This window comes from Aotus nancymaae, unplaced genomic scaffold (genome assembly GCF_030222135.1).
Source record: "Aotus nancymaae isolate 86718 unplaced genomic scaffold, 86718_ANA_hifiasm-v0.15.2.pri h1tg000007l, whole genome shotgun sequence".
NCBI lineage: Eukaryota > Metazoa > Chordata > Mammalia > Primates > Aotidae > Aotus > Aotus nancymaae.
The window spans coordinates 17,574,836-17,597,175 of record NW_026988418.1 but is presented as its reverse complement, the minus strand read 5'-3'; the positions used below and the strand labels follow the sequence as shown (position 1 = coordinate 17,597,175).

At 50.8% G+C, this 22,340-nt stretch overlaps 1 protein-coding gene across 1 annotated transcript; it reads left to right on the top strand.

Moving 5' to 3' along the window:
* The first annotated feature begins 1,881 nt into the window (after positions 1–1,881).
* Positions 1,882–21,421, top strand: CDCP2 (CUB domain containing protein 2). The gene is made up of 6 exons (XM_064371153.1): positions 1,882–2,038; positions 8,509–8,856; positions 12,547–12,882; positions 13,841–14,194; positions 17,435–17,613; positions 20,815–21,421. Exons 1-6 carry the CDS (start codon positions 1,960–1,962, stop codon positions 21,139–21,141), a joined length of 1,623 nt encoding a protein of 540 aa, XP_064227223.1. The 5' UTR covers positions 1,882–1,959; the 3' UTR covers positions 21,142–21,421.
* The last annotated feature ends 919 nt before the right edge of the window (positions 21,422–22,340 follow it).

Sequence of the window (22,340 nt, the reverse complement as noted above, 5' to 3'; positions counted from 1 at the left end):
TTGTGAAGCACCCAGCACCGGGCCCCGCACTCAGCAGGTACTAGGTTGGCGCCTCTCCCTGCCTTCCTGTCTCACAGACACAATAGGCCAATAGGTGTTTTAGAAACTCCATTTGGCCGGGCGAAGTGGCTCTCACCTGTGATCCCAGCATTTTGGGCGGCTGAGGTGAGCAGATCACAAGGTCAGGAGTTCAAGACCAGCGTGGCCAACATGGTGAAACACTGTCTCTATTAAAAATACAAAAATTAGCTGGGCTTGGTGGTGGGCACCTGTAATCCCAGCTACTTGGGAGGCTGCGGCAGGAGAACTGCTTGAACTCAGCAGGTGGAGGTGGCAGTGAGCAGATATAGCGTCATTGCATTCCAGTCTGGGTGACAAAGTAAGACTCCATCTTGAAAAATTAGAAAGAAGAAGGAAGGAAAGAAAGAAAGAAAGAAAGAAAGAAAAAGAAAGAAAGAAAGAGAGAGAGAAAGAAAGAGAAAAGAAAAGAAAGAAAGAAATTCCTATTCTCTCAGACTGCCTGGAACAGCTGAATACTTCTTTCCTGCCAATCAAGCTCCACAGGTAAGCCAATCTCTCAGGCCTGATGGGTCCTGATGCTCCATTGAACACCTTCCACTCAGCCTCCTAAGCCCGCAGCAAAGGGCTCCCTGGGGACTTCCTGACAGAAGGTTGGGCCAGAGGCACATGCTATCTGGCAGATGATGCTCTCTGGGTTCCTCTAGGATAAATAGAAATCTTGAGTGTGTCTATGCACTGAGCCAGGCACTGGCGAAGACTTCTCATGCACTATCACATTTAATCCTCTCAGCAAACTGCAGGCTACTAATTCTCATTCCAATTTCGTAATCCAGGAACCTGGCCTCAGAGTTACAGAGTTGGGTTACTTTCCCGGGCTACCATAGCCAGGCAGGGGTGGATCGAGGATTCAGACCTTCGCCTGCCAGGAAGAGCCTAGGATCCTCGCCGGGAGAGCAGGAATGTGCCGTGTTCCCCTGCTGTCCCCATGCCTGGCACAGGCTCTGCACAGAGAAGGAGCTTAAAAACGTGTGTTCGGCTGAACTAAACCGAGTCAAAAGACTCCAGAGGAGAAGAAAGAGCCTACTTTCTGTTGGACACAAAGTCCCCCGGGCATTTCTGCAGTGCCAGCTCCTCATGCAGGGCCTGGCACTCAACGATGTTCAAACAAGGCTTGGGAGCAACAAAGGAGGGAGCATTTCATATTCTCAGCCAGAAGTTACACTGGGGCCCAGACCTATTATTGTATTAAGAGTTGTACAATATGATTTTCTAATTCTGTTATTCCTGTTGCATTCTTGCATGAAAAAGACTTTTCCCTCATCAACTGTCCACAGCAACTTCCTTCCCTCCTCCTCTGAGCTAAGTCCACATGTCTAAGGAAGCTGTCCTGCTTGTCCCACTAAATACAGGCTCCTTTCAGCTCCCTCAGGGGTGGGGGTGGGAAGAACCTGTAGCAAGCACCTACTCTGTGCTTTAGCAAGTGCGATCTTTCATTTTCACAACAGCCCCTGGGGAGGAGCTGAACAGCCCCACTGGATGGATGAGAAGACCCAGACCAGGAGAGTTAAATGACTTGTCCAAGCTGACCTGGCAAGTTACAGGCTGAACTGGGATTGATCCCAGATCTACCTGGCTCCAAAAGTTATGCCCTTTCTCCACCAGCCAGTTTCCTTCCAAGCCCAAGTTGCTTCCCTTCCTGATACAGTGTGGTCAGTGCAGATCTCGGAACGTGTAAACCTGGGGACACTAGATCCGTCACTTTACAGTGAGTGAAGGAAGTACCTGGGGATCGGCTTACTAATTCTAGGGGCCAGTGAATTATTCATGCCACCATTAACTTGGAGGCCCTTTCAGCCTCACCTCTCTTTCCCCGACTCCGGACCCTCAGATCCTCACCTACCTGAGCTCTGCAGACCTGTGGGGGCCTCTGGTAAGGAGATGCTGGCAGAGTGGGGGGCTTGCCTCCTGCTGGCAGTGGCACTGCTGGGCCCAGAGCCCTGGACCCAAGCCATGGAAGGTAGGCACTCGTGGGACAGATACGAACTGGGAGGGGAAGGAGGTGGACAAGCAGCAGCCAGGAGCTCAAGAAGTTTCTACATGGGAAGCCAGAAAGCAGGAGGTCCTTTTAGGGGATGTAGCCAAGTTGAGAATGTATTTGTTTCTGAGGTGGGGGAAGACAGTTTACTGAGTGCCTGCCATGTGCTGGATGTTTCACATGTTGGTTGCATTTAATCTGCATAACAAACTTCAAGGTGGACATTAGCCTCCCATTTTCCAGATGAAGAAATTGAGGGCTAGAGATATTAAGTAACCTGTCCAAGGCTGCGTGGTCACTAGGTTGAAGGGAATGGCTCTGAGAACTATTAAAGGTTTATTGCTGAAGAGTCTTTGTTTTTATTTTATTTTATTTTTTGAGATGGAGTCTCACTCTGTCACCCAGGCTAGAGTGCAGTGGTGTGATCTCGGCTCACTGCAACCTCCACTCCCGGGTTCAAGTGATCCTCCTGTCTCAGCCTCCCAAGTAGCTGGGATTACAGGCCTGCGCCACCACACCTGGCTAATTTTTACATTTTTAGTAGAGACAGGGTTTCACCGTGTTGACCAAGCTGGTTTCAAACTCCTAACCTCAGATGATCCAGCTGCCTCGGCAGGTGCTGGATTATAGGCATGAGCTACTACTGCACCCTGCCTGTTGCTGAAGAGTCTTTATTCTCCTCCCGAGCCCCTGCTGTCCATCCCACTGCCAAGCAAGTGAAATCGAAGTTCCTTCTTACGGCCTTCAGTGCCCTCTGAGTGTGGGCTCCAACTTCCATATCTTATTGAGCCTCAGTTTCCTGCGTCCCTTGAGCACCCCATGCTCTGGCAGGGGAATCATGACCCCTTCTGCTTCAGCCTCAGGGACCTTAAGTCCTGCTGTCCCCTCTGTCTGGAAAGTCTCTTTTCCCTTTTCCCATCTGAGAACATCTGGCTCACCCTTCAAGCTCAGATCAAACACCACTCCCTCCATCAACCTTCCACATCCTCCACCAACCTCACATGCGCCTTCACCGGGGCTCCTGGAACCCGCTTCCTGCACTGTGGTCCCCAGTGGCCTTGCGCTGCTCTGGCCTTCCAAGCGTTGTTTACCTGTCTGTGAAGCCGGGGTGATATCATTTCACCCTTCTGCAAGGCTCAAGTGGGGTTCAGGGAGGAATCGTACCTGGCCAGTCACCCAATAACTGGCAGAGATGGGATGGGCACTCAAGCCTCTCAACCCATGCCTGGGTGGTGGGAGGAGCTAGCTGTTCCTGGTTTCCAGCCACCAGGGCTTACGGGACCTTGGGGAAACCCTGGGTCCCAGTGGATAGGGCCTCTGCTTATGCTGATGACTGGAGCCACCTGGGCTACAGGAATTCTGCTCTGATGCTCTGGTGCCTTTTCCTGCCCTGTGGGTAGGGCCGGGGGAAGGACAAGAACAGGCATTGGACAGAATATCTCTTGGTCCTTTTGCCGTAAAGCCACGGATTAGATACCATTCCTGCCCTGTCCCACCCCAGGAGCCAATCAGAGAGCCGATAATGTGCATCTGTGCGGCCCTCACACAGCCTTTAGCTCATCAGCGTTCACAACCACCCCGCAAGGGAGGCACCACTATCCCCGTTTCACAGATGCATGACTGAGGCTCACGAAGGCTAAGTGCACATGCATCTGAGCCTTTGTCCGTGCCATTTCCTCCCTGCAAATCTTCCCCAACTGATGAAACCTTCTCATTCTTCCTAGACAAACTCAAATATCACCCCTTCTGGGAATCCTGCGCTCCTTGACACTGCTGACCCCAGCAAGACTGGCTTACCTCTCCCCGGGCCTGAGAGTCCCCACATGGCCACAGTGCAATCACACTGTGTGTGTTTTGTCTCATTTGCCTGGTTCCTCCTGCCCCACCCCATGGTGAGCTTCTCATAGAGGGGCCCATTCTAAATCAGCACAGGCCTGGTGCAGGTCACATGGCTAGCAAATGTGTCTTCTCTTACAGAGATGTAGTCAAGTGTATTCTTCAGGATGCTTTTGGTTGCAAGCGACAGAAACTCAACCTGGATGAGTTTAAGCAAAAAGAAGAATACGTTGGCTCTGTAGCCAGGGCCTCTGGGCTCCAGGGCCACTTCTACATCTCATATGGCTCTTCTAGTCCACAGAGGGAATTTTTTCTTAAGCCCTGAGAACACATAATAAGTTTTTTTTTTTGAGATGGAGTCACGCTGTGTCTTGCCCAGGCTGGAGTGCAGTGGTGCAATCTCGGTTCACTGCAGCCTCTGCCTCCCGGGTTCAAGCGATTCTCCTGTCTCAGCCTCCCGTGTAGCTGGGATTACAGGCACGTGCCATGACACCTCGGCCTCCCAAAGTGCTAGGATTCCAGGTGTGAGCCACCATGCCTGGCCAGTAAGAGTTTTCTAAAAATTTAAGAGGCAAATATTGACCAAAGGCAATGTATGGACCTTGTTCCACCCCCACGGCTCCCACTCCCAGTCAAGGGACCAGAAAGAAAAGAACCCCTATCTGGACATTCTGAGCAGAACTCTGGCCTAGCCTGGAGCACATGCCCACCCCGTGGGCCAGTCACTGTGGTGGTGGTGGTGGGAGCCCCAGGACTGCCCAGCTAGAGTCAGGGAGGGAGCCAGAAGAGGAGGGAGGGCTATCACGTGGAGGGAAGGAGGGGAGCAGTGTCTAGAAGAGGGGGCTGTTGTTGCAAGAGGCGGAGGAAGGGGTATTGGGCAGACCCAAAACAATAGATGTTCACTACAGCAAGTAACTTCCCTTTCCAGGGCTCAGTTTTCTCATCTGTAAAATGAGTCAGTAACACCTGCCCTGCCTGGTTGATGGGGCTGTTGTGAGGATTATATAAGATCATTCACTCACTCATTCATTCAGCAAATATACATTGAGTACCAGCTTTGTGACAGGTACTGCTCCAGGTGCTTGCAATACAGCAGGGGGAAGAGACAGAAATCCTTGCTCTCATAGAGCTTATGTTTTTGTGGCAGGATACTGAACCAAATCAATATGTAAATTAAGTGGTATGTTAGATCGTGAGGAATTCTACGGAGAAGCATATAGCACAGAGGGAGAGAAAGAGCATGGGCTGCGGAGAGGGTTTTAGGTGTTATAGGGTGGTTAAGGAAGGCTTCGCTGAGAAGGTGGCCAGCGATGTGCGGGCTGTTAACTTTTAATTATGAAAAATTTCAAACACACCCAAAGCAGCGAAAATCATACAATGAATCCCTATGTCTCCATCAATCATCTTCAATAGCTATCAACATTTTGGCTTTCTTGTTTCTTCTATCCCACCCCAGCCCCATTCTGGGAGGTGAGAAGAAATTTACAGCCTATCTCAGATGCTATATTATTTCACTCATAAATATGTCAGAGTATGTCTCTAACAGAGAAACACATCATAAAGCTGTATATAACCTCAATACCTTTGTCATGGTATAATAAGTGCTTAATTAAAAACAATTTTTTAGAGACAAGATCTCTCTCTGTCACCCAGGTGGAGTGCAGTGCTGTGGTCATAGCTCACTGCAACCTCAAACTCCTGGGTTCAAGTGATCCTCTTGCCCCAGCCTCTTGAGCAGCTGGGACCACAGGAGCACTCCACTACTCCCCGCTTAATTCCTTAATTTTATGTGCTACTCAGTTCATGTTCAATTTTCCCCAACTGTGGACCAAAAGAAAAAAAAAACTTTTTACAGTTCATTTGTTCAAATCAGAATCCAAACAAGTTCCACACATTGAATTTGGTCAATATTTGACTCTTTAAAATTTTTTAAAAATTATTATTTTTAGAGACAGGGTCTCACTATGTTGCTCAGGCTGGTCTCAAACTCCTGGCCTCAAGTGATCCTTCTGCCTCAGCCTCCCAAATTGCTGGGATTACAGGTGTGAGCCATGGCACTGGCCTTGACTTTTTTAATACAACAGTTGTGCGTCCTTCCCCCAACTTTATCATTTATTGTTGAAGCCCCAGTGTCATTTATCGTATAGAATTTGCCACATTCCAGACTTGCCAAATGTATCCTCATGAAATGTTCCTGTAGCTTCCATATTCACTCTAACTATAGACAGATCCAGTGACTTCCTGAGATTCGTATTTCTTGATTTTTTTTCAAGAAGATATTTATTGTCCAGTGTTCCACTTTGACACTTAGATACACCAGCGGGTTCAGGGTTCATTAGCCTGGTCTACTTGAAATTTTTAGTTGTTTTTTTTTTCACTGTCGAATAGTCAGTTGAAACTAATTTTTTTTTCAGAGATGGGGTCTTGCAATCCTAGGTTCAAGTGGTCTTCCTGCCTCGGCCTCCCGAAGTGCTGGGGATTACAAGTGTGAGCTACCACACCCAGCTGTATATTTTTAATTATAAAATTTTTTATTTATCTGGCTTATTTGACCAGTAAAAAAAATTCAAACACTTAGCAAAGTTGAAATAATTCTGCAGGGAATGCCTGTATACCCAATTATCTAAGTTTTAACTCTTACCAGCTTTTTACTCAGTGATCAGAACTGGCTTTGATAATGTTGTCTGGATCCATTATTTCATTATGGTGGATCACCTGAGGTCAGGAGTTGGAGACCAGCTTGGCCAACATGACAAAACCCATCTCTACTAAAAATACGAAAATTACCCATGTGTAGTGGCAGGAACTAATCCCAGCCACTTGGGAGGCTGAGGCAGGAGAATCACTTGAACTTGGGAGGCAGAGGTTGCAGTGAGCTGAGATCATGCCACTGCACTCCAGCCTGGGCAACAGAGCGAGACTCTGTCCAAAAAAAAAAAATTATACCTATCACTCTTACACTGAAAATATTGGTTTCTATTGACATTAGCCTATTTATTTGCTCTATTCTAATACATAATACTTGCAAAGTGCTATTTAATATTATTACTAATAGTAAGTTACTGAATATAGCCTGAGATATTGTTGCGGCTCATTCTGACCTTGAGATATATCCCACTAGGACTGTGTGGTCGAAATACTGTCTTTCAAAGTCATTTCAAATCATTCTTCCCCAGGTGACTGTGCCTCCAAGTTGGTAAGGTTCAGTTTATTTGTTTCAGTTTGGGATATTTAGGGGTTAAACAGTTTTTTAATCTCAAAATTATATAAAATATTTTATGTGCCTACAAAGTGAAAATTCTGAAACAGGGCACATTTAAGGAGATCCAGCCAGCATACCTGCTTCCTCCCCTCCTTTTACTACTTCCTGTGACAGAGAATTATTCTTATTAGTTTCCTTCTATTGTTTTCTTTTTCTTTCTTTTTTTTTTTTTTTGAGATGGAGTTTCGCTCTTGTTACCCAGGCTGGAGTGCAATGGCACAATCTCGGCTCACCGCAACCTCCGCCTCCTGGGTTCAGGCAATTCTCCTGCCTCAGCCTCCCGAGTAGCTGGGATTACAGGTGCACACCACCATGTCCAGCTAATTTTTTGTATTTTTAGTAGAGACGGGGTTTCACCATGTTGACCAGGATGGTCTCGATCTCTTGACCTCGTGATCCACCCGCCTCAGCCTCCCAAAGTGCTGGGATTACAGGCGTGAGCCACTGCACCCGGCCTTTCCATTGTTTTCTTTTGTTAAATACAAGCAAATCTGCACATATAAAAATGTACTTTTAACATTGTAGCAGACTGTGCACATTTTCACTGTGGGGGGTTAGTATTATTAATTTCAAATTAATGTTTTAATAATTTTAAAATCCCCTACTGCATAATGTTTTAACCAAAATTCTAGGGTCCTGCCTGACATTTCCTGTCTCCTTTCCTGGCTTGCTTTTGTCTCCATAGCTTCTCACAGTGTCATAAGCTCTATATTTTACCTGGTAGGTTTATGGTCTGTCTTCCCTGCCGGAATGTAGATTCCATGAGGGTAGGGGTTTTTGTCTGTTTTGTTTCTGCCGTAACCCCAGCACCTAGAACAATGCCTAGCACTCAAATAGTATTTGTGGAATGAATACCAGCATGCTTGGTCAGCATCTGAAGAATAGCATCCGAAGAATAAGTAAATGCATGAGCAAATAAACACATGGTGGCTGGGTGCGCTGGCTCACACCTGTAATCCCAGCACTTTGGGAAGCTGAGGCGGGTGGATTATGAGGTCAGGAGTTCAAGACCAGCCTGTCCGATATGGTGAAATCCCGTTTCTACTAAAAGAATACAAAAGTTAGCCAGGTGTGGTGGCACACGCCTGTAGTCCCAGCTACTCAGGAGGCTGAGGCAGGAGAATTGCTTGAACCTGGGAGGTGGAGGTTTCAGTGAGCCAAGATCATGCCACTGCACTCCAGCCCGGGTGACAGAGTGAGACTCCATCTCAAAAACAAAACAAATCAAAACACATGGTTTTGTGTTCCCTCATCCCATCCCAAGAAGCTAGATTTGTAGCTGGGTCCACTGCCCTTACCACATGTACCCAAGACCCCAGCATGGAGTCTGAGGCATCCTTCTCTCTTGCCCCAGGTGTCAAATGTGGGGGTGTGCTCTCAGCACCTTCTGGAAACTTCTCCAGCCCCAACTTCCCTAGACTGTACCCCTACAACACAGAGTGCAGCTGGCTGATCGTGGTAGCCGAGGGATCCTCAGTGCTGCTCACCTTCCATGCCTTTGACCTGGAGTACCACGACACCTGCAGCTTCGACTTCCTGGAGATCTACAACGGTGCCTCAGCAGACAAGGGCAACCTGCTGGGGAGGTTCTGCGGCCAGGTGCCCCCGCCGCCCTTCACCTCCTCCTGGCATGTCATGTCTGTCATCTTCCACTCAGACAAGCACGTGGCCAGCCATGGCTTTTCCGCGGGCTACCAGAAAGGTCAAGGGGGGCATTAGGAACCTGATGCAGTGGCTCACCCCTGTAATCCTGGTGCTTTGGCAAGCCAAAGCGGGAGGATTACTTGAGCCCAGGAGTTCAAGGGGGGCGTTTGGCAGTGGAAGGGCTGGCTCTGGGGTGGAGGTGGGAGGATAGCAGCGGGGCTCAGGTGAGACCTGCAGGGTCTTGGCATCTTGGCATGTAGGCCGCTCTGTAACCTGCACGACCCAGCTCCCATGCACAGTTCATAGGGCAAAACCAGCCTCCTCACCGTTCATGACCGTGCTTATAATCTTGGCAGCTGCAGTTCCCACCTTCATGGTGTGAAGCTTCGCTCCATTTCTCCCGGAGCCCTCAGAGGGTCTCACTGTCACACTCTACTACCCTTGTCCTTCTTGTACTGTGTCATGGCATCAGGCCACAGGAGGGGACACCACTGCTGTTGCAGCCTTCGGCAGCATCCCACGACTTCACGGCTTGGAAATCCCCGCCTGAGTTCCCGCACGAGGGTCTGGGTGGAGCTTGTGACTCTTATATCATGTATCCCTAACCCCTCCCTTCTTCAACCAGGCTTGACACCTGCCTCTCAGTCTAGTGAGGGGAGAGGAGGCCTTGCTCTTCCTGCCTTTCTCTTTGACTCATTCATCCTTGTCCCCAGGTTCTGTGCAAAGGCTCAAACTCCTGCTTCCTCCCAGTGCCAGAACCAAAGGCCTTGTTGATGCTAACACAAACAGTAGACACCCAGAGAAGCTACTGGTCCCCAGGGTTGACCAACAGCAATCCTGGGGGATTCAGGTGGAACCTCCGTCACTGCTGCATTTAGAAGGATAGAATTGTAGAATGCTAAAACACAAGAACCACAGGCTGATTTAATCATAGTTTTAGAATTTTTTTTTTTTTTAAAATGGAGTCCTGCTCTGTCACCCAGGCTGGAGTGTAGTGGTGTGATCTTGGCTCACTGCAATCTCCACTTCCCAGGTTCAAGCAATTCTCCTGCCTCAGCCTCCTGAGCAGCTGAGATTACAGGCATGTGCCACCACATCCAGCTAATTTTTGTATTTTTTTTTTTAGTAGAGATGGGGTTTCACTATGTTGGCCAGGCTGGTCTCGAACTCCTGACTTTGTGACCTTCCTATCTCGGCCTCCCAAAGTGCTGGTATTATAGGCGTGAGCCACCCCGCCAGCCTGGAATTTTAGACCCTTAGATTTTTAGAATGTTAGGATATCAAAGTCATAATACCATCAGTCACATTTCCTAACATTTCAAAAAACAGGAATACCTTTATGTCAAGTGGAACCTCCATGTTAATCCCCAATGTAAAAAAAAAGAGAGAGAGAGAGAGAGAGAGAGAGAGAGAGAGAGAGAAAGCAATGTTTTAGTGGTATGCATTTATTCTGTAAGTTCTTTTTTTTTTTGAGATGGAGTCTTGCTCTGTCACCCAGGGTGGAGTGCAGTGGCACAATCTCAGCTCACTGCAACCTCCACCCACTTCCCCGGTTCAAGCTATTCTTTTGCCTCAGCCTCCCGAGTAGCTGGGATTACAGGTGTATTCCACCCAGTTTGGCTAATTTTTTGTATTTTTGATAGAGATGTGATTTCGCCATGTTGGCCAGGCTGGTCTCAAACTCCTGACCTCAGGTGATCCACCCAGTTAGGCTTCCCAAAATGCTGGGATTACAGGTGTCAGCCACTGTGCCCAGCCTGTAAATCCATATTTTAACATTTACTTCTTATAAGCCAATCATTAAAAACACAAGTAAATATTGATGACCTCCAATGAGTTAAACTTTTAAATGTAGAATATTTAATTTTTAATATCTTATTAATGATAATAAAGACTGAGGGTGCTGTCTTTTCATTATATTAAAAGAGAGCTTGAAATACAGCATAAGAATGAAATTTGCCCCAGCTGCCAGCAGATGCTCCAGGGGGCTGCTGGGGAGCCCCAGGGTACTCTGGGAAGTCTTCATGAAGGTCATTAGTGTTGGAAGGGATCTCATAGGCTATCTAAACCTGCTGTCTCATTTCACAAAATCTGAGCCTCTGAGAGGGCCTTCCTAAAGTCACGTGGCTGGGCTGGCACTGGGAAAAGATGCCAAGTCCTTAGATGCCCCATACAGAGCCCTGGTCACACAGCCCTGCCATAGGGCGAGATGCTGGAGTCTCAGGAAACATATCCCACGCGTGCCCTCTCTGGGTGACCTCCAGCAAGTCACAGCATTCATCCACACTTGCTGTATTGGACAAGCTGGCTTCCTGAGAGTTTCCAGCAGCATATTTTCAGACTCTGCTCACGTCTGAGTCCAGTGGATCAAGCTGGTTCGGTCTTACAATACCTTCCTTCCCTCCCTCCCTCCCTCCCTCCCTTCCTGTCTTCCTGCCTTCCTCCCTTCCTCCCTTCCTTTTTAGATGGAGTTTCACTCTTGTTGCTCAGGCTGGAGTGCAACGGTGCAATCCTGGCTCACTGCAGCCTCTGCCTCCCAGGTTCAAGTGATTTTCTTGCCTCAGCTTCCCAAGTAGCTGGGACAACAGGCATGCGCCACCATACCAAGCTAATTTTTGTATTTCTTATTTTTAGTAGAGACAGGGTTTCACCATGTTGGCCAGGATGGTCTCAATCTCTTGACCTCGTGATCCGCCTGCCTCGGCCTCCCAAAGTGCTGGGATTACAGGTCTGAGCCACCACGCCCGGCTGGGTCTTATGATTTCTAATGTTCCAATGAGGCTCAGAGAGGCTGGGTTACTTCCCTGGAGTCACACAGCTAACAAGAGGCAGAGATGGGAGACCACTTGTCTTCAGATGTCAAACCAAGCTCTACTTCATCAGATCCTCTCTCTAAGTCTTGGTTTCCTCATCCGTTAGGGAGGTTTCATCACATTCCTGAGCTCAGGCTCCTCAACCTTTGTGCCCCAACGGCCTCAGAGGAGTGGCCAGTGAAGGTCATGAGGGTCAAGTGCGCAGAGTTGATGGTTGGTCTCCCTGGGTCCAAATCCCACTTTCCCAGTTACCAGTCGGGTGACCTGCTCTCAGAGCCCTGACCGCGTCCCTAGGGCTTTGCCACTTCAATGTGCTCCTGCCAACCTCCACAGTTCTTTGTTGCAGGGCTTTTTCCTGAAGTCTCAGTAGGTCACTCCCAGCCCACAGCAGCCCTCTGCCTGCACTCCGGGGAGTTGGCATATAAATGCCGCAGCACCCTCGCTCCTAGAGTGACAGAACTCTGAAGTGTGTGCTTTACGCCATCCCCAGAGTTTCTCGACAGGTCAACAGGTGGCTTGAACACACCTCCCCTTCTCTGTCCACTCCCTTCCTCCCCACCTGGGGTCCCCTGGATCTCCCAAGTAAACTCCTTGCACTCAAATCCTTATCTCGGGATCTGCCTGGGCAAACTCAAACTCAGACAGGTAAGCTACTTAACTTCTCTGTGCCTCCCTTTTCTTAACTGTAAAATCAGAAACTGCAGCACAGTCCTTGCGGGGCTACTATGAAGATTTGAACAGGCAGCATAGGGGCCGAGTGCTGGGCCAGAGTGCGTGTTACACTTGCTACTTGGGTGGCAGGTGCTCAGTGGATGATAATGAGGCCCCCATGAGGTAGCTCTGGGGGCAGCATGTTGGGGTGCCTGGTTCTCAAGGGAGGAAACTGGGGAGCCACAAGGAGAGAGAAAGGTCAGCTCCAGTGGGCTCCCTTGCAGATGTGTGTGGCGGCGTCCTGACCGGCCTGTCGGGGGTCCTCACCAGCCCTGAGTACCCCAACAACTACCCCAACAGCATGGAGTGCCACTGGGTGATCCGGGCCGCTGGCCCTGCCAGCGTCAAGCTGGTGTTCGTGGACTTCCAGGTGGAGGGCAACGAGGAGTGCACCTATGACTATGTGGCTGTGCTTGGGGGGCCTGGCCCCACCCGTGGGCACCACTACTGTGGCAGCACCAGGCCCCCCACCCTCGTGTCTCTGGGCCATGAGCTGCAGGTGGTCTTCAAGTCCGACTTCAACATCGGAGGCCGTGGCTTCAAGGCCTACTACTTCTCAGGTAGGAGGGGCTGGAGCTCCACCCCGAATCCTCCCGTGCGTTCTGGGCTCCTGTCTCCCCATTACACTTGCAGGGGTCCCACCTTTCTGCCCCCAGCAGGCTTGGACTTTCTGCACTCTCTCTGCCTGGAATGCTCTAGCATACCCTTGGCCGATGCCAAGACATAAGCATGTCACCTCCTCTGCAAAGACTTCCTGTTTTACCAGAATTAATCCCTTTTTCAACTCCTTAAAGAAGTTTTTTACACTACGATCTAACAGGTATCACTTCCGTATGTGATTTGCATGTCAGTCTCCCCTGTCTGACTGTGAGTCCCTTATGGGCTTATCTTTGTACCTGGCACATCGTAGGTACTCGATATTTGTACAAATGAATGGCTAAAGTCATGGGAACTTTACGGTCTAGTTGGGGAGATCATAAGGGAACAGACAAGCAAGACATTATGATCTGTGCTATCCAACGGTAAGAATCATGGATGACTTCCTGGAGGAGAGAATTGAGCAGTACCCTGAAGGAGTTGGACAGAAGCAGAAGGGAAGGGTGTTCCGAGCAGGAGGAACAGCATGTGCAAAGGCCTGGAGGGCAGAGAGTGTTTGCTCTGCCCATAGTACATACCAAATGGGGCAGTGAGAAACGAGGAAAGGCCAGCATGAAGCACATCATCCGTCACGCCAGGCAGTGCAGAGTTAACTCTGAGGACAGGTATCGTGTGTTATCGAATTCCTAACAGGGCCTACACTCATGACAGGGACTATCAGTTGGAATGCAAGTCTCAGCTTTCAGCTCCTTGCAGTTTAAAACAAACTTTGGGATCAAGCGTCCCAGCTTTCATCTAGTTGGGATCAATTGCCTGTTTGCTATCCATGGTGCCCAGCAGGACCACTGTGGCGCCTGCTGCCTAAGCTGTAACCGCAGAGGGTGACTTCTCTCCCCTCACTGCTGCTCCTCCCCCACCCAGGAGAATGCCAGGAGGTGTACATGGCCATGCGGGGCAACTTCTCCAGCCCACAGTACCCCAGCTCCTACCCCAACAACATCCGCTGCCACTGGACCATCCGCCTGCCCCCGGGCCACCGGGTCAAGGTATTCTTCCTGGACCTGGACCTGGAGGAGCCCAACAGCCTGACCAAGACCTGTGACTTTGACCATCTGGCAGTCTTCGACGGGGCCAGTGAGGAGGCACCCCTGCTGGGGAATTGGTGTGGACACCACCTGCCACCACCCGTCACCTCAAGCCACAACCAGCTTCTGATTCTGCTGCACACGGACCGCAGCACCACCCGCAGGGGCTTCTCCGTGGCCTACATCGGAGGTCAGCTGGGCTGCGGGGTGGGTGCACTGAGGGGTGAGGGGAGGCTTTGCAGCCTCGGTCTTTGCAGCTCCTTCCTCCCTCCCACCAGCATCCCACCACCAGGACACCAGCTTGTCCTGCCTCCCATGAATGGTCTTCTCCAGCGCCATCTCTGGCAGCTACACCCTTGCCAAGTCTTGGGAGCCCTGAGACTGTACAGCGTGGCTCCTGCGTGTTTCCACTATTCCAGAGCCTCCTTCCCCAGCTCCCAACTTCATGAGTCCTCACCCCTCCCCATCTGGTTCCTTCCCCCATGGGCCCCTGGCCCCTCTTGTGCTATAATTGGTCCCCTGTATCCAGGAGAAATAGACAAAAATATGGTAATATTGTTTATGGCAAAAAAATTGGCATAACCATGGGTGTGCCTACCAGCCCTGCTTGTATCATTCAGAACTACTGATTGAACAAATGGCGCTTGTTTTCTCTCACTCAACAAGAAGCTTGGAGCTGGGCAGCTGCTGTGTTGGTCCAGGGCACAACACTGTTCCAAGTGTTATCTCTGGGCCTCTCTGAGCCTCACAGCTGCAAGATGGCTGCCATAGCTCCAGGCGTCACAACCATGTTCAAGGCTGGAGAGGACAGGGGAAGTGCCAGCTGCAAATGGCACTTTATCAAGAAAGCAAAAGCATCTCTAGAAGCTCTCACAAGACCTTAAAGGAATGTCCCATCAGTTTGAACTCAGTCAGATGACCACGCCTTGCTACAGAGGAGGCTGGGGAGCTGGTGTTGGGCTTTCTCAGGCTCCACATTATTGTTTAGATTTGTCAGCCAAGAGGGCCCACCATTGCTCCCCTCCTCCCACCCTTCCCTGTCTATAGGCCCAGAAATGCCTTCACTCTGCACCTACTGTGCCCTCTTCCTGGCTGAGCAAAGCTGCTCACTGTGCCGGGATAGCAACGGAGGTGCTAAGAGGGGAAAGATTCATTGTGACCACATGGGCAGTCAGTGGCACAGCCAGGACTAGAACTCTCTTGCCTTCCTCTTGCTTGTTTGAGAGGGGCACAAGGGAGGGCAGCCCAGGGCTAAGCTCAGAGACCAGGGCCACGTCCAAATGCTGCCATTTACTGACCATCCAAGGGGCTCATCTGTAAAAGAGGTCGATGAAGGCCCTAGACAGGTGGTCGTGAAGGCCAAATGAGGTAACACAGGTCACAATGCCTGGATCCAAGGACATCTTTCCTTCAGGAAGGTGTCTCAGGTCTGTTCAGCATTCAAAAGATCTTTTCTTGCCCCATATGCAAGGGGAGCGGGGGCCAGCGGTGGAGGAGATGGTGAGCTGCAGCAAGCTTGAGGCAGAGCCACGAACTTGGGCAGGCCCAGCCCCTCTGGGTTCAGTGGGCTCCACCTGCAAGCTGGGGTAGGAGAGCTGTGGCTCTGTTAGCACAGCCCTGGACAGCCCAGCTCCGTTGGCTCTGCCTCCGCTAGCTGTCATGGCCCCTGTGTCTCCGCGGGCCTCAGTTTCGCAACCTGTAAGATGAGGACATTGAAAGATCTTTAACGTTCCTTTTGCCTCTGGTAGTCTTATTTCCAGAGCTCTCCCAGTCCCCCTCCCAGCCCCTTCTGCAGAGAAGAGGGAAAGTTAGGGGCGGCTCTAATCCCAGCTACTGTTCTAGGGGCTTCAGGGCAGGAGTGCCTGCCCCCACTCCACCCCACTTCCCTCCCTCCCCAGATCCCCGTGGGAGCCCAGGGGCAGACAGGGGCACTCATGCTGGGTGAGGCTCCAGATGCGGCCCAGGCTGCAGGAGGCCTCCCCACTGGGAGGGCGGCCACAGTGTCAGTCGGGGGTGATACACAGTTCAGCACCACCGAGATCATCGTGGGAGACGGCTGGCCCATAAATCCCCGGCTGCCCAGACACCAGAGGCTGAAATATGTCTGAGGCATTTCCCGGAGACTGGTTGAGAGTTCCAGGCCTCTGCCTGCCAGCTCCCTTTCCTTTTCCTCCCACCAGGCAGCCGCCTTCCTTTCCCCTACCCTCACCCCTCCATGCACACACATGCACGCGCACGCGCACACACACACACATTCACACAAAGCAGACGCTTTGAGTCATGTGCACACCGTCCTGTCCAGGAGGGCTGCAGGGGGCTGCCGAATAGGTTGCATAGACCACGAACTTTGAAATCCTGTCCACCCAGTTGGCCACTGCAAACAACTTCATCTCTCAGAGCGTCAATTTCCAAACCTGTACGATGAGTTTAGTCACGTGCACCGCCTGGGGTTGTTGTAGGGAGGAAAAGTGAGGCTTCTCTCGCCACCCTTTTTAAAACTGCCACTCTTCTTCCTCACTCCTCCCCGATTCACTCTACTCGTCTGTTCTTTCTTCTTTGATTTTCCTCTGGGGCACTCTGACAGGTGTGTGTATTTTACGTTTATGGCCCCCTCCCCCATCTAAAATGGAAGCTCCACAGGGCAAGAATTTCAGCTGTGTTTTTTCCCTCATGTTTGCATTTTTGGTGCTGAGAATAGGGCCTGCACATAGTAGGCCATCAATATATATTTGCTCAATAACTAAATGAATTGCCTGGCACATGGCCAAGCAATTAGCAGATGAACTTTCATGATTATGGTTATGATTTTATTTTATTTTATTTTGAGATGGAGTCTCGTTCTGTTGCCAGACTGGAGTGCAATGGCACAATCTCAGCTCACTGCAACCTCTGTCTCCTGGGTTCAAGTGATTCTTCTGCCTCAGCCTCTCGAGTAGCTGGAACTACAGGCGTGCGCCATCACACCCAACTAATTTTTTTGTATTTTTAGTAGAGACGGGGTTTCACCATGTGAAACCATGTGACCATGTGGCCAGAATGGTCTTGATCTCTTGAGCTCGTGATCGGCCCACCTCAGCCTCCCAAAGTGCTGGGATTGCAGGCATGAGGCACCGTGCCCAGCTGAGCTTTTCTGACTATTAAGAACACTCATTCATTTGCTCAGCATTCACTGGGCCTGCAAGCTCTGTGCTGGGCCCGGAGGACGCTGCGAGAATCAGGTGGCTTCCTTGAGGAGCTCACAGCCTGATGGACTTGAACGGAGTAACCCATGTAAGATATCCCATACCGTGCCCTATTGGATTCCATAAGAGCTTTTCCCACTCTGGGCCTCAGTTTCCCCATCCACTGCCCTTTGTGAGAGGGTAGGGGGTGTTGGGGAGGTGAGGGTGAGACTGCCTGACCCTAAGGCCTCCAGCTTCTCCCGTTCCAGTGGTGCCCATGAACGTGAGCTGCTCCCGCACGGACTTCCAGATCCTGATCTCCACACAGGCACTGGCCCCGCTGGAGCGGACCAAGGTCTACCTGGGCAGCCGGAGCTGTGCTGCCCAGGAGGTGGGCGGCAGCTTCAGGATCCAGGCCCGCTTTGACACCTGCGGCACGGAGTCTCAGGTAGGGGCTGGGGGAGGGGCTGGCACGAGGGAGGGGCTCTGACCCTGCTGAAAGGCACCTGCCATTCCTGAAGGTTCAGCTTCTCCTGGCTCTGGGGGCTTGGATGCAGAGCTCAGCCCTTCTTGGCTTTACTTACCTCAACCAACTTGCTCAGGGTAAAGGTAGCAAAGAACTGGAATAGGAGACACGGAGGAGAGGAGGTCCCGCGGCCTAACCCCAGCAGCAGCCTAAAGACGCTCCCAGTCACTCCCGCTGCAGGAACGCCGCTAGCTGAGCTGCCTCTAGTTCTTCCTTGCTGTTCCTCCCCTTTCCCCTCAGAGCTCCCCGTGGACCCTGAAGACCCCACGCCTTTAATATGCAGAGCTGTGGGAGCCCTGCTTCTCTCACCTGTCCCCACCCTGGTGATCCAGATCCATCCCCGGCTCCACAACACAAAAGGGCACAGGGTCCCCCTTCCTCAAAAGGCTATGAGGCTTACAAGTCCATTTTCCCTACTATCCTTGTATTTTGGAGGCTGTGATCCCAGACTTGGGGCCTTCAGAGAGTCACTGGGTAGTGGCTCAAGCCCCCTGGATGTTTGTATGCTTAGGGACAGATCAGGAACTGGGGTATGGAGGAAAGGAACAGTTGCCTCTGTTGGAGAGACTCCCAGCCTTGAAATCCAGGGGCTTTGCAGTCTGATTTAGCAGAAATCATGTGCTTTCCTGCAAACCCTCCCCCGCCTCCTAACATTAGCTGCATGTGTGCCTCTGGTCCCTCCAGGCCACCCTCTGCCTCCCCCAGCCTCCTGGCAGCCACCATCCTTTTGGCCTGAGAAGAGGAGAAGGGTAAGGGGCCAGTCCTGGCTGGCAGGATATTCTGCCCTACCCCCTACTCCATACCCTAAGTCCCCTAGGGGTTTTGTTTGGGGCAGAACCACATTCCATAGAGTCATGGAATGATGGAGACAAAGAATCCTAGAAGCAGGGACTCATGAAATCCTAGAACCAAGGGCTCATAGACACTCACTATCTCATAGTCACAGAACCACCACCAGAACTCAGAACCACAGAACCATGGAATTTCTGGGTGCAGTGGCTCATACTTGGAATCCCAGCACTTTGGGAGGCCGAGATGGGCAGATTGCTTGAGGTCAGGAGTTCAAGACCAGCCTGGCCAACATGGGGAAACCCTGTCTCTACTAAAAATACAAAACTTGGCTGGGTGTGGTGGCAGATATCTGTAATCCCAGCTACTTGGGAGTCTGGGGCAGAAGAATCACTTGAACCTGGGAGGTGGAGGTTGCAGTGAGCCAAGATCGGGCCATTGCACTCCAGCCTGGGTGATAACAGCGAAACTCTGTCTCAAAAACAAAAACAAACAAACAAAAAGAACCATGGAAGCTTGGGGTCAGTATCTTGGAAACATAAAATAGAGAATCTTAGATTCATGGATTCTTAGTGTAACCCTTATAAATCCTAGACCCTCAAAGGTCAGTCTTTGCATAGAGTTGCTTTCAAAGATCTGTAGCTCAAAAAGCTGACAGCAAGAAAAAGTAATGCCAATCTTTACGTGCATCTCCTTAAAAACATGACAGACTTGACTACATAGCCATCAACGCCTCATGTATGGCTTTTCTTTATTTCTCAAGCCTGTCACTCATCAAAACCCCCCAAAGTTTCCCCCATCCCCATTCTCTGATTTTCCCCTCCCTTTCTTATTCTATAGATGAACTTCAGCCTTTCACTGGGCCCCCTTTCACTCTCAGGAGTCTTTCTTCACCCAGGGTCCTGATTCTGTATCCCACAAATCCAGGGCGCAAGTTCTTGGAAGGGAGCAGAAGCTCCTCTGGGGACATGAAATCAGAGCCTTTTGGAAGAAACACATAGTCATCTAGTCCATAAAACTCCTGATTTGTGACTAGCCTGTTCAACACGGTGAAACCCTATCTCTACTAAAAATACAAAAATTAGCCGGGCAGGGCAGTGCACGCATGTAATCCGAGCTACTCGGGAGGCTGAGGTATGAGAATCGCTTGAACCCGGGAGGCAAAGGTTGTAGTGAGCCAAGATCATGCCACTGCACTCCAGCCTGGGCAATAGAGCAAGACTCTGTCTCTAAACGAAAACAAAACAAAAACAAAAACAAAAACAAAAAAACCTCCTTATTTGTGACACCCCTTCAACCCTTCCCCAAAGGCGTCACCCAGTCTCTGGTGCTGGGGACTTCCTACTATTCACAGCTGCTGTGACTCTGCTAGGCAGGTTTGATTTTTAGAAGCCTCATCTCAGAAGTGCTACCTGCTAGACAGGGCCAGTTAGGGCACTCTGAAGAGGGCAGTGGCTGCTGTAGACTGGGCGTGGGCGGGAGAGTGGCCCTGCATCGCTGCTGACCACACCAGACTGCCCACCACAAGGCTGCCCTCCAGCTCCATCGTCTCAGGCCCACTTGACTCCTTCATCCAAGGTGGAGAGGGCAGTGCTGTGCCAGGCTCCTGATGGCTCTTCCCAACACTAGGCTGCTGTCACGGGGGTGGCCAGGGACTCAACAGCAGGGATACTTACTGCAGATATCATCAGGAGAAAAGGCTGCGGGGGGAAGCCACACAGCACCGGGGACAGCTCCTAATGTGGAGGCAGGAGACTCGGTTTCTCTCCCAGCTCTGGGCAAGTCATTTCCCTTCCAGGCCTCACGAGTCACATCTGTAAATTTGCCAAGGATGGGGGATCAGAGTCGATGCTTTGAAAAGCCCCCTTTTGTTCGACATTCTTTTGTTTGAGTGAGGCCAAGAGCACAGTTAAGAGCTGGGCAGATCTGAGTGGGAATATGGGCTCTGTTACTTGTATGCTGTGTGACCTCAGGCAAGGGATTTAATCTCAGGGCCTTAGTTTCCTCATCTGTAACACAGGGGTTTTAATGGTACCAGGAAGAGAAGGTTGTTGTGAGAGTTAAATAAGATACTTAAAATACAAAGCCTGGACCATGGTAAATGTGCCGAGAACATCAGCTAGAAAAACACTGGCATCAAATCTGATATTGTCCTTCCAGACAGCTCACCCTCATGGTACCCCTTTCACAGATGGGACTACTGAGGCTCAGAGTTAGGACTAGAACCCAGGCTCCTGGGGCTCTGCCCCCTTGGTACTGAGACCCCCACATATATAGGGAAACAGGGTCAGCCCAAGCTCCTTCGGGTGTGATGAGTACCCTGTGACCCCACAGAGAAGAAACAACACTTCAGTGATTGTCAGCGTGTTGTACATCGACTTCTCGGCCGCGGGGCAGGAGGACATCCATGAGTACGAGGTCCGCTGTGAGCCGCGGCGCAAGGAAGCTTCCGTCCACCTGCTGTCCGGCTCTCACTGGCTGGGGCCCTATGCTGCCACTGCGGAGCACCTTCAGGAAGCACCGCCCGGGGACGAGGCGGAGGCACTGGAGGGCCCAGTGACCCTGGTGGCCCAGGATACCAGTGACATCGTCTTCCTGGGTCTTTGCATCCTGGCTGGAATCCTCATGGTTATCGCCATCGTGGTCCTGATGCTGCTTTGAATAGACAGAATAGGGGCCTGGCATCTGACATGCCTGGGAGGCAGCTTAGGGACCCACAACAGGGGTGGGACGGGGGCTTGCTGACTTGGTGACCACGGGCAGGTCATGTCCCTCTCTGAGCCTCTGTTTCCTGGGACAGCCATTCTGCCCTGCTCTCTCACGGGGCTGGCATGAGGCTCAGAGGAGGGCAGAGATGGATAAGAGCTTTGTAATCTGTAGCATGCTTTGTATGTAAATGCAATTGCTGTTATTAATTTTAAAGATATTCTGCTGTAGAAAAGAACTCTCCCATGTGTGTTACTTGTCAGGATAGTTTTGGTCACTGGTGGCAGAGTGTAGATAAAATGGACTCATTCTCTAACTTATATGAGTTCTTTACCAACTCAGGGTACAAATAAGGACACCACTTACTTTTTCTTTTTTTGAGATGGAGTCCTGCCTTATTGCCCAGGCTAGAGGGCAGTGGCGAGATCTCGGCCCACTGCAATCTCCGCCTCCTGGGTTCAAGCAATTCTCCTGCCTCAGTCTCCCAAGCAGCTGGGATTACAGGCGCCCGCCACCACGTCCAGCTAATTTTTGTATTTTTAGTAGAGACAGGGTTTCCCATGTTGGCCAGGCTGGTCTCGAACTCCTGACCTCAGGTGATCCTCCCACCTCAGTCTCCCAAAGTGCTGGGATTACAGGTGTGAGCCACTGCACCCAGCCTTATTTTTCCAATTAATTGGTCACCTTAGGCATTCATTAGCAGGAAGCTAATGAAGTATCCAGCCAGGGGTTTTCACCCTCCTGAATTGACCGAGGAACCCTGGGAACTTTGTCTAAAGCAGGACAGCTCTGCCTCCAAACTCCAGGAATAGAGAAAGGGAGCCAAAGTCCCATCCAGTGCCCTCAGTTCCGCCCCTGCCACATGGTGTCACGGTTGAAGGCCGGACCTGCGCATCCTGGCAGATGCTTGTCCGTGGAGGTGGCAATGCCCTGCTGGGTCAGAGCCCCATATAAACTAGGCAGGCCACACACTGTGCTCAGTCATGAGGCTGGAACAGAAGGCTGGTGTTTCTCTTTCATGTTGGAGTTTTTCCTAAATGTCTGTGATCCTTGACAAAAGCTGATTGAAGTCCCACACATCTCTGTCCTTGCCCCTGATGCTGAACTCAGATCGCCAGTCCATCTTTGCCCTCCAGAGGAGTTCTCTTTGGAGC

What these genes read in the sequence shown, in the direction of transcription:
- CDCP2 (XM_064371153.1), top strand. Translation starts at nt 1,960, where the DNA reads ATGCTGGCAGAGTGGGGGGCTTGCCTCCTGCTGGCAGTGGCACTGCTG. An exon ending in TTCCGCGGGCTACCAGAAAG is followed by an intron (nt 8,857 to 12,546) that starts GTCAAGGGGGGC and finishes GCTCCCTTGCAG; the next exon opens with ATGTGTGTGGCGGCGTCCTG. An exon ending in CAAGGCCTACTACTTCTCAG is followed by an intron (nt 12,883 to 13,840) that starts GTAGGAGGGGCT and finishes TCCCCCACCCAG; the next exon opens with GAGAATGCCAGGAGGTGTAC.